Source organism: Populus trichocarpa, chromosome 5 (assembly GCF_000002775.5).
Source record: "Populus trichocarpa isolate Nisqually-1 chromosome 5, P.trichocarpa_v4.1, whole genome shotgun sequence".
Lineage (NCBI taxonomy): Eukaryota > Viridiplantae > Streptophyta > Magnoliopsida > Malpighiales > Salicaceae > Populus > Populus trichocarpa.
This window is the reverse complement of record NC_037289.2, coordinates 11,404,660-11,417,206: the sequence shown is the minus strand read 5'-3', so window position 1 is coordinate 11,417,206 and position 12,547 is coordinate 11,404,660. Positions and strand designations below refer to the sequence as shown.

At 31.0% G+C, this 12,547-nt stretch overlaps 1 protein-coding gene across 1 annotated transcript; it reads left to right on the top strand.

Annotated features, from left to right (window-relative positions):
• Positions 1-3,412: 3,412 nt before the first annotated feature.
• On the top strand, positions 3,413-6,644 carry LOC7476404 (probable LRR receptor-like serine/threonine-protein kinase At4g37250). Its single transcript, XM_002307250.4, has 2 exons — positions 3,413-5,341; positions 5,854-6,644. The coding sequence occupies exons 1-2, from the start codon at positions 3,691-3,693 to the stop codon at positions 6,522-6,524; spliced, it is 2,322 nt and encodes a 773-aa protein (XP_002307286.1). The 5' UTR covers positions 3,413-3,690; the 3' UTR covers positions 6,525-6,644.
• Positions 6,645-12,547: the final 5,903 nt, after the last annotated feature.

Sequence of the window (12,547 nt, the reverse complement as noted above, 5' to 3'; positions counted from 1 at the left end):
TTGGTCCCTCTTGGACCGCCCTACTAATAATGCCAACACTGATAATATGGCCATGATACAATTAGCCCCCAAAAATAGAAGAGACAAATAGGTAAGGACAAAATAAGTGAAGTTGAGTTTGTCTTAAAACCACAGCATGAAATTGTGCCACTATCCAATCTAGCTTAGAAAATTAACATGTGTTAGTGGCCTACTTCACACTAACGTGTTATTAGTCGAGGTGCGCACAAGCTGGTCCGGACACCCACGTTAAACTAAAAAAAAGCAGTATAACATACTAAAGTTAACATTTAACTCCACCTGGATGTCCTTTAGCAAATACTAGCTATTTAATATACGGTGGATATTTTTTACCAGTAAAAAAGTTAAACATGTAAACATGTTTTTTTATATAAAAATATTTTCTAAAAATAAATTAAAAAAATTATGTATGCATCTAATTAAATAAATCAAAAACTATTTATGTAAATAAAAAAAATCATTCACGATAAATAAAAATAAAATTAGAAAAATTAAAAGACAGATGTAGATCAAGATATTTAATCATGCAACACGAGTTATTTAGCCGATTGAATTTGTTTATTAAAATTAATTTTTTATTAAATCAAATGATAAGAGAAACCGATACACATATAAAATTGATTAAGTAAAATAAAAGGAAAAAATAATATGTAAGGTTGCATATATTAGAAATATTATCAAAAAATAATTTTTTATTTTTAAAAATAAATTTAATATATATGAAATGCAAAAGAAATGTATATATAAATCATACTAACATCTTAAAAACTTAAATACATACAATATAATTAAAAGTAATAATCGTTATTTAAAAAAGACAAAATAAGCAAAAAAGAATCACAGAGAATGAATATTAAATAAAATATAAATTTTAAAAAATATTTTCTAAAAAATATAAAGATTTATTAATTACAAAAAAAATAGTCAAACGTTATTAGGTTTGGTAGGCCATGCCAGATGTCCAGCCCATAAGGAAAGGGCCCGTGCATGGGCCCTTAATTTTTTTTTAAAGGTGATGGGGTCGTCTGCCCTAATTTTTTCTTAAAAAAAAAAAACAAATTGCGCGTCATCTAGAATTACCAAGATTATGGCCACTATGGTAGCCAAAAAATCAGAGTTCTTATTTAATTTTTAAAAAAGATAGTGGGGTCGTCTGTTCTAATTTTTTTTTATAAAAACAATAGACAACATGTTGTTTAGAATTACCTAGATTGTTGCCGCTATGATGGCCAAAAAATCATGGTTTTAGTTTTCTTTCCTTATAAACCCAATTTTCAACCCATTTTTTTTATCCTAAACACCTTTTGTAAACCCATAAATGTCCATAAAAAACCATAAAAAAACTTGAAATCAACTAAAAACAAAAACTCTTCCTGAGCTTAGATCTAATTTTTTAGGCAATTCCAAGGCTTAAAAACACCTAAATAGAATCTCTCTCAGTGAATGCAACCCCTTGGTACCGAGATAGATAATTTTGGTGGCCAAAATCATTGTAAACGCTAATTTTCTCTCTCTAAAGTCGGAATCTGGCATGTCTCTCTCTCTAATCAGTGACTAAAATATAAGAAAAATGAGGTTTTGGACTAAAATTGAATCTTAGATGTTCAAAATGACCTAAATTATATTATTTATAAAGCTTAAGGACCAAAGTAAATTTTTTTAAAAAAAAAACTTTGGACACATCACCCATTTTGGCCGCCTTTTTTATTTAAAGCCTCATTCTATCTCTGTTGCATTTGCCTAAGAAATAATAAACAATTGACCTTTAATTTAGGATCAAATCACCAAAAATAAAAGTTTGAGGACTAAAGTGAAAAAATAAAAATATACATTAAGTTAATAGTAATATGTGAGTGTGTGAATGGTGTGATACATTGTTTTGTCTACAGTAAAAAGACCACATGCTTTAGTATTAACTATAACTGAAAATAAAACCGAAAAAATCAAGAAACATATGCATCAAGAATATTTAATCTTCCAAGATGAGATATTTACTTGATTCTGTTTACTGAATTTGTTTATTCAAATTAATTATTTTTTAATCAAACGATAATACAAATATACACACATATATTAAACTAATTGAATAAAATAAAAGGAAAAACATTATGCAAGGTTGCACTTATTAGAAGTATTATTTGAAAATAAAAAAAATTAATTTAAGAAAAAAAGTTCATCTATACAAAAGATAAAAGAAAATTATAGATGAATCAAAATAATCTTTTCAAAAATTAAACGCGCACAATATTATTAAAAAAAAATCTCTATAAAAAAAATAACAAAGAAGAGATATTAATTGAAACATAAATTTAAAAGTTATTTTTAAAAACTACATATTAAAAAAACATATCAATTAAAAAAAACAAAACAATATTAGAAAAAAAATGTCTGGATGTTGTGGCTTCACACGTCAAACCTGTGATCCGGGATATGGACTCAACCGAGTTCAATGATTTTTTTCTCTTAAATTTATATTTTTTAAAAAAAAAATGAGACTCACGATCCCATAGCCCAACCTGTTTAGGCCACTATAATGAAGAGCCTAGACGCGTAGGTAGGCCTTTAGGCCCATGCGAGCATCTGCCCCTATTTCTTTTGGGAAAAAATAAGTCAGCAATATGTGGCCCGCCAAGGTAGACAATTTGTCGTTTACAAGTTCAAATTCCAGCCACCATAGCGGTGGCTGGAAAATCATGCCAATATTTTTTCTGCTTAAAAAAACCTAATTTTTAAGTCATTTTAATCTAAAAGCTCCTCACTAAAACCCTTAAAACACGTACAAATGAACTCATTAGCTCAAAACACCTAAAAATTGTCTAAAAACATGAAATCAAATCGGGCTAGTTTTGGCTTCCTCTAAAAAATCATCATCAAGCTCTTCTCATTGTATAGAACCCGTGGACACACAAAAAAACCATCTTAGTGGCTATCAATAGTGTGAATGGTGATTTTTTCTCTCATTATTGGAATTTGGTGACCTATCTTTCTCTCATCTCTATAACTATAGATTGAGAAATAATAAAAATAAACTTTTATACTAAAAATAAATTTTGAAAATTTAAAGGGATCTAAATTTTATAAATTGTGTTATTTTTAAATATTAAGGACCTAAATATATTGTTTATGAAATCTCTAGCACATCGTCTATGTTTAACATTTTTTTTTATTTTGGTTTTTCTTTTTCCAATTTCTTCCTTGCCTAAAAAAACAATAAGACTTAAATTAGTATCAGATAAAAAAAAAACTTTGAAAACTAAAATGAATTATTAAAAAATTAACAGCAAATCCACAGTATTTTTGTGGTGCATAAACAGCTTTTCATCCATACCTTTTAATGTATTGTATAATACAATGTTATTCGTGTCCCCATTTCTTGCCCCCATTAAATGTGAAGAGAGAGATCAAAAGAAATAGCGGTAGCAATTATTCATCTCTAATAAACCATATTTTATATCTGCAGAACTGCACACAAAGCATTTTGTATCAAAGAAAATTTTGGTTTGGTGAGCTGTGTATCTCTGTGTCCACTGGGTACATTTCTTTATTTATTTTCTTGAGAACTTCTGTCACATGGCATCATAAATCTCACTTACGTCTATATCTCTCCCCCTCTCTCACACAAACATTTGGTATTTTCATAGGAGGGATGTGGGATCATTTTGAGAAATCATGAGCTTCCAAGGTGTTCAACTCCATTTATGGTGGAGAATTCTTGCCCTTGGAATTTTACTTCTTGTAGTTCAATCTTTTGGGCTCAACACAGATGGTGTTCTCTTGCTTTCTTTCAAGTACTCTATCCTTGATGACCCTCTCTCTGTGCTTCAAAGCTGGAACCACAGTGACCAGACTCCATGTTCATGGAACGGAGTTACCTGTGGATCTCCTGGAACAGACAATACTTATTACTCTCGTGTCACAGGCTTATCTCTTCCAAATTGTCAGCTTCTTGGAACAATTCCAGCCACTCTAGGCTTGATTCAACACCTCCAAAACCTTGATCTATCCGACAATTCTCTTAACGGATCCTTGCCTGTTTCACTTCTCAATGCAACCCAACTTCGGTTTCTTGATTTGTCTAGTAATATGATCTCTGGTCAGTTGCCAGAGACCATAGGACGGTTACAGAATCTTGAACTTCTTAACCTCTCTGACAATGTCTTAGCGGGAACTTTGCCTGCCAACCTCGCTGCTCTCCATAATCTAACTGTTGTTTATTTAAAGAAGAATAATTTCTCTGGTGATCTTCCTAGCGGATTTCAAACCGTTCAGGTTTTAGATCTCTCTTCAAATCTTCTCAATGGATCTCTACCTCAAGATTTTGGTGGTAACAATCTTCACTACTTAAACATCTCTTACAACAAGCTCTCAGGTCCAATTCCACAAGAATTCGCCAACGAAATCCCATCTAACACTACTATTGATCTATCATTCAACAATCTGACGGGAGAAATTCCGGAATCTAGTCTTTTCTTGAATCAAGAAAGGAGTGCTTTCGCCGGAAATCCTCATCTTTGCGGCCAGCCAACAAGAAATCAATGTCCAATTCCTTCTTCAGTATCTCCACTTCCGAATATATCTGCACCTACATCGCCTCCTGCAATTGCTGCAGTTCCAAGAATTATAGGCTCGAGTCCTGCAACTACTCGTCCAGGTGAAACAGCAACAGGGTCTGGACAAGACGAAGGTGGGCTTAGGCCAGGAACCATTGCAGGCATCATAGTAGGCGACATTGCAGGAGTTGCAGTTCTTGGTTTGGTTTTCTTCTATGTATACCACTGTTTAAAGAAAAGAAAGCATGTTGAAACAAATATCAAGAACGAAGCCAACATCGCGAAGGATAGTTGGTCATCTTCATCTTCAGAGTCAAGAGGGTTCACAAGATGGGCATGTCTGCACAAGAGAGGAGAAAATGAAGAGGATTCTGGTTCCACAAGCACTGACAATGAAGCAGGCCCTCTTGATCACAGTCAAAGGCATACAGACCATCATGATCAAAACAAAGAAGGGACATTGGTGACTGTAGATGGTGAAAAGGAGCTTGAACTTGAAACTCTACTTAGAGCATCAGCTTACATATTAGGTGCTACTGGTTCTAGTATAACGTACAAGGCTGTTCTTGAAGATGGGACTTCATTTGCAGTTCGAAGAATTGGTGAAAACCATGTAGAAAGGTTCAGAGATTTCGAGACCCAAGTCCGTGTCATAGCCAAGTTGGTGCATCCAAATCTTGTTAGAATTCGTGGGTTCTATTGGGGCGTTGATGAGAAGCTCATTATCTACGATTTTGTCCCTAATGGCAGCCTTGCCAATGCTCGTTACAGTAAGTCATCTGTGAACTCTCTATCCAAATTCTTGAGGATCCAAGCAAATCTAAACCTTTCTTTAATTATATCGCCAGCAAAACCTCACCATTTAAATTAATCAAAAGTTCATCAACTTTATCTCAACTAGTATTTTAAGTAATAGTGTTTCTCTTTCCAAAACACTCCTATTTGCTCATTCATTGCACGAGTGCGCACATTAGCATATTGAAATGAAGTTTGCTAAGGTGAGCAGTGGACCAAAAGGTTTGACGGTGGAGTAGGTGTCGCACAACCTTTGTTTTCAATGCAGTTTTTTTTTTTTAAGTTAACTTTGTGTTTTTATTTAAAAATATATTAAAATAATATATATTTTTTATTTTTTTAATATTAATATATCAAAACAATAGTGATATGCATTATGTTAAACTTTTCCTTGTTAGTTCTTTCACACCCTTTTGCCAAGTGCCAACTTGCCCGTGCCTAAGATGCTCCCGTATTCTATTTGTTTTGGTGTCTTTTCATGTTTTAGGGAAAGCGGGCTCATCGCCTTGTCATCTGCCATGGGAGGCCAGACTGAGGATTGCTAAAGGAGTGGCCCGTGGGCTGTCATTTCTCCATGAAAAGAAGCTTGTGCATGGAAATTTGAAGCCGAGTAATATACTCTTGGGTTCCGATATGGAGCCTAGAATCGGAGATTTTGGGCTGGAAAGGCTTATGACTGGTGACACCAGTTATAAAGGTGGAGGATCGGCTCGAAATTTTGGAAGCAACAGGTCTATTGCGTCACGAGATAGCATTCAAGACTTTGGACCGGGTCCTAGCCCAAGCCCAAGTCCAAGCTCGATTGGAGGTTTATCGCCTTATCATGCTCCGGAGTCTCTTCGGAGTCTCAAGCCCAATCCGAAGTGGGATGTGTACGCCTTTGGGGTTATCTTGCTTGAGCTACTAACAGGAAAGGTTGTGGTTGTTGATGAGTTGGGCCAAGGAAGTAATGGGCTTGTAGTGGAAGACAAGGACCGGGCTATGAGGGTGGCTGATGTGGCGATTCGAGCTGACATGGAGGGTAAAGAGGATGCCTTGCTGGCTTGCTTCAAGCTAGGGTATAGTTGTGCCCTTCATGCTCCGCAGAAGAGGCCAACAATGAAAGAAGCCTTACAAGTCATTGAGAGATTTCCATCTTCAGCTGCGCCATATCCTTGAATAAAACTGGAGCACATTGTAAAGAGTTTTATTAACAATCGTCAATACAATACTAATGTTGCTAGTGTAAAATATCATGAACGAGGTTGTTGCTACTGGTATGATAGGAGTATTTGAGAATGCGGTGCGGTATGTCGATAGCTTTTCAAAGTGTTTTTTTTCTAGAAATATATCAAAGTAATATTTTTTTATTTTTAAAAAATTATTTTTAACATCAGCCTATTAAAATGATCTAAAACCATATAAAAATATTAAATTTAAATTAAAAAAATGAAATTTCATGAACTCCACTGTATTCTTAATCAATGCCTACTATTGATGGTGTTGTTATTGGTAGTAGCCGCAGCAGCTGGTGGCGGCGGCATTAGTGTTTGCTGCACTAATGTTGGAGTAAAGGAAATGGATGGTTGGTGATTGACTTTTTGTGTGTGTTTAATGGGATTTTTAAATTTTTTAATTAACCAAGCCATAGAGCTTTAGGTGTTCCTAGCTCGTAGCTATAGTGTTTATACGCTTCAGAGTTCAGATATTCAAATCCAAATCAGGTGTGCAAATCGAGTCAAATCAAGAGAAAGAAGATGAAGACAAAATAGCAATTCTGCTTAATAAGGGCAAATAGGGAGTATAGGCTGAATAACAACAATCAAAGCAAAAAGGCTCTGCCGCTCTGGCATATTTTCCTAGCAAATAAAGATCAACAAGGCATAACAACAACAATGACGATTTCAAAAGAGTTGAAAACCAGATCAAAACAAACAGAGAAACATTTTCTTGAGAAAACACTCAGAGGAAACATTTGTGGCCGTTCAAGGATGAACACAGCCAACAGCAGCAGCAAAAAAGCAAGAGATAAACAGAGCAGGAGGTGACTGCATCAAGGAATAATTAACATAAATAAAAAGCATACACATTATCAATGACATAATTAAAAAAAGTAGGGAGCATGCTAAATAAATTGAGTTCATACTAAATGATTTCTAAATCATAAGCCTTATTTCGATATGTTTTGTGAGAAATAATGGATTATGTAATCCATGCTGTAATTCTAAAATTTATTTATAATCAAGTCTCATTTAATTAATTATTTTAATTTAATTTATGTTTAATAATTCTTACTGCATGAGTCATTAAGTTCCTAATAAATTAATCCAAATATAAATCATGATCTTAAATTAAATAGGATTAAATAAATTAAACAATTTAATTTATTATTAATTTAATAATTGATTTATATTTGAAGATCAAATGCACCTTTTAGCAACCTGTCATGATCCCTAAATATTAGAAAAGTCATATGTGGTTTGATTTAACCTTTAGGTGAGCAGTTTCTCAATGTAATTATTATCCTTTCATCAAGAATGTTTTCATTTAGACATTATAGCATGGAATGTGTTTACTATTGTCAAATCATGATTGTTCTCAACATTATAGTTATTAATCCTTTGAATAACATTTGAAATTTTTTTTCAAATCTCATTCCACCTTACACAAGGATTTCATAATCAATTAAGAATATGTGAAACATTTTCTCTAATTCATCTAGGATAATGAATCCTCTCTTGATCACTCAAATACCTTCATATAGTACATGGCATACCCAATATATATTTATTTATTATCCTTTATTAGGATAACATGCAGTCAGAATCAAAGCATAACATTTCATATATAAGATGACTTGGTGATCTTAACTGTAAGGATCATTTACACAACTGTCACATAAGTCTTTTTACCGACACAAATGATCTCTCTATATAGAATTTTCATGCAGGTCAGTTCAGTGTAAATGTCATCTGATAAGCACTTATATATTAATTTTAGGCATCTCTCATACCTCAACTTATAAGAATAACCACTTCCTTTCACAAAGAAAAAAAACATAATATGTATTAGTCTCAACATCTCAAATTAATATTCAGTCTTAGTAGAGTATTGACCAGGAATATTTAGAAACAATGATTTAATGTAATGGAAATCTCATAATTATAACCACTTTACAATTTTATTCGCAAAACTTTTTTATCTGAGTGATTTTATCTTTACTCTAGATTCATTAATTAAACATTAGATTTATTAATAAAAAATAATAATTATTAAAAATAAAGAAAACCTTTATAATATGATCCTGGCTACGAAATCAAATGATCCATTAAGAGTTTTCATTGGGTTTATTCTAAGGCCTAAAATTATATAGATCCAAGAGAAGTTCAATGAGTTAATTCAAGATGCTTGGGTTAAAAAGGTTCAAAAACATTGTTTCTATAAGAGTTAGTTATGGATTCTATTCACTTCAAAGAGTCCTTAATACTATTGGGAACTTATGTGGCAGTCTTTGACTTACTTATTTTACAAGGATTTCATAACAAACAAGAAGAATTAGTTGGTCAGAAATTACTTCTTATTTTATAAGGCATTGAGTATTTTCACTATCATTTGCGGCAAATGGTGAAAAATAATCTTAGATTATTGTTTTATTTATTTTTACTATTTTAAATCTTATTTTAATTAGTTTGGACTTTATTTAAAATGGGTGCATGTCTAACCCATCAGTTTAGGATTTACATATAAATATTTTTATATAAGGATTTTTATTTAATTAATGAATTTTATCTACATGTCAATGTATATTGTGTGCTAATTTTTCTTTATGTGGTTGAGTGATTCTCATACTAAGTTCTTGATTGAACTTGCAAACTCTTCTAATGATTTATCAACTTCTTGTTCATGTCTTGTTTAGGCATAGGGTGGGGGTGATCAATTGCACATAATTTTGGTTCTTCAAGGCAAGATTCTTGTTGGATCAAGTTGCAAACTTTTCTTCAAACCTCAAATTAGCAATATAAGGGACAATTTCGCATCACTTTATTAATAATAAATATGTTTTACATGAAAAAAATCAATATCACATGTATTCAATTGATTGGCTACATGACATATATACTAAACTATAGACGAGCTAGTTTGAATATTTATTTAATTGAAATGATTAATGGTTAAATTTTAAATAATTTTAAACAAAATTTTGAATATTTAAAATTAATATAGTTAATTATTTAAAAAAAATTAAAACATATATGATAAATCTAAGTTTCAACAAGAAGGTGTTTTCATACATAAATACTTTTTTAAGTTTCGTATTTGTAATATTCAAATTGTATTTTTTAAGTTCTAGTTGATTATTTTGAATTATTTATAAATCAATATATTTGAATAATCATTACTAGCCTAGTGACCTCGTAATTCCTGGGGCCATTTCTTTCTTATGGTAATTAAATAAGTATTTTAAAAAATATATAATAATTTAAATTCTAAAAAAAAATATTTTTCCTATAAAAAATATTTATTTATTTATTATTCTGATGGAAAATAATTTTTTTTATTAACAACATGGTTATTTGAATAACAATTTAAAGCAATTAAGATAAATGTCTAAACTTAAATAATTTAAATTAATTCGGAAAAAAATGTACTTATTTTTAAAAACTCCATTTTCTTTATTTGTTAATTTCTTATTTTATTTTGGTGGGGACATGTTTTTTTTTCTATTAGAAGCTGTATAGCAATTCAAAAACAAGAAACAAAATTATTTTTAAATAACTGTATAAAAAATAAAATAACAATGATTGATTGAAAGAAAATATATAAAAACAATAATTAAAAAGTAATAAAATATATATTTTATTATCATTGAATATTTTTGCGTAATTATTTTTAAACACTTGTACATATTAGTTTCATATATAATCATAAAAAAGTAATTATTACAATAAATAAACTCAAATATTATTTAAAAAGAATAAAATAATTATATAATATTTTAAATATCATTATATATATATATATATATATATATATATATATATATATATATATATATATATATATATATAATAAGAGGAGGGCCTAAAGACTCATGTCAAAGTGCATGGGGACCTTAAAGGAGGATGATGGCCTTTGCATGTTTGGGCTTGCACGATAGGGGTGTATGGGCTTGAAGTCTAGGTCCATGCGCTTGGGTTTTAGAGCATAGGCTAGTTTTTTTTTAATAAAAGATAGCGAATGTTGCATTGTTCAATGGTCATCCAAGTTTTTGAACCCAAAACCCGAAATTTAAAACCTTTTTTCACCCAAAAACATGGAAAAAAAAAACATCATATAGGGCTTGAAATCCAAACTTGACCAGATTGGGATATTTCGACAAGGTAGGCTAAATAAAGACTTAATAGAAAGAAATTTGAGGTTGAAATCCAAATTTGACCAAAATTGGAAGAATTAATTAAGTTTAAGAATTTAATTAAACTTCTACCAGGTTTAATTGACTTATTTAAGGACTTAATTGAATAAAAAGTAAGTGTGAAAGTCAATTTGACAAGAATTAGAAGAATTAATTAAATTTGAGGAATTAATTAAAGTTTTAAAGGGTTTTGTGGATTCGATCAAGGACTTGATTGAAGAGAAATTAAGTTTTGAGGCCTAATTTGAGTTAATATGTAATAATTTGAAGAAAATGGACCCAATTGAAACTTTGAATAGTCAAATTGATACAATCAAGAGCTTAATTGAAATAAGTTTGAAGGTTAATTGAGGATGTATTTGTAAAATTTCAAAATTAAGGTCCAAGTTGCAAAAGACGTGAAAATTTAGGGACTAAAATTGATCAAACCAGTGGTTAATTTGTGATAAATTAAAAGTTTGATGAGAAATAGGGGTCAAATTGCATAATCTGATTATCAAAGACTAATCTACAAAAGATGCGTGAATTAAAGGATCTCAATCAATGTTTTAAGGGATGCAATTGGAAATATTAAGAAGTTTCGGGTCAATTAAAGGTGCATATGCTGAAATTAGAAGATCAAAGACTAAATTTAAATTTCTCAAAATTATATTTAAAAACCCTAATTTTCAGGGTTTAAACAAACGACGTGTCAATCAGACTTTAATTAAAAGAATAAATGATATGTCGTTTGGTCCTTATTTCTTTTTCTTTTTCGACCAAAAGGCTGATCAAGATGTCACTTTCAAATGAATGAACGTCTCATCTTTGACCACCTCAAATGCTCTAATTAGCACCAATCGACTGAGAAACACTTCCTCTAAAATGATCAATTATCCTCATTAAACACTTATACCTCATTTGGCACGATGAACTTGACAACATCTTATCCCTTATCAGCCTCCTTTGCATTAGTAGATTCAAGATGATTGAATGTCAACCTTCCAATAAATGAATATGGAGTTCTAGATCTCTAAATCAAGTGCGGTTTGTTCCCAATGGTATATATATATCCTCTACATGATTTAGGTCTATCAATAATATATTTATGTCTCAATCTCCATAATAATCTTGAAAAAGTACCCAACCCAAACATCTATGACTGAAGAACAAATTCACCATGACAGAAAAGACTCCAATGTATGTTGTTTTCTTATGCTTGATTTCAATTTACAAGAAGACAAAAAGGAGACCAGGCACCATCAATTTTAGAGAGGAAGGTTTTGAAAGAGAAAGAATAAGAATAAGAATCTTCCATAAAACCTCTTGGCAAAACCACCATGGTTTTGAAACTTCTTGTTTTGGTTAGCTTATAAAAGCGAGCGCTCTTGAGCAAAAAAAAAGGGTCATTGGAGAAGAAAATCACAGAGAGAAAATAAAGAGAAAACATAAAATATTTGTTGAGTAAATAAAGAGATAAGGTTAAGAAGTGAAAATTTGAAAGAAGAAAGGAAAAAAGAAGAAGTCCATACAAGCTAAGGATTAGAAGCTGAGAATAAAGGGAAAGAAGTAACAATACCCAGAAAAATAAAATTGTATTATTCAAGAAGGTATACCTAAAACTTTAATGAGATGGTGCAGCCCAATGGGCACTCCACTCATTTAATGTTTTATATGTTTGTGTTTTGTTAATTTGTTATTGATTCTGTTGATTTCATTTCAGTTTAGAAGTTGTGTTTAGTATATTATTGTTCTTAGATTTAATATACATTTGTTAAGAAAAGTAAGTTCAAAATAGTTTTAAGTATAT

Coding starts and splice junctions, on each gene's coding strand:
- LOC7476404 (XM_002307250.4), top strand. CDS start 3,691: ATGAGCTTCCAAGGTGTTCAACTCCATTTATGGTGGAGAATTCTTGCC. Junction 5,342..5,853: donor CCTTGCCAATGCTCGTTACA/GTAAGTCATCTG, acceptor TTCATGTTTTAG/GGAAAGCGGGCTCATCGCCT.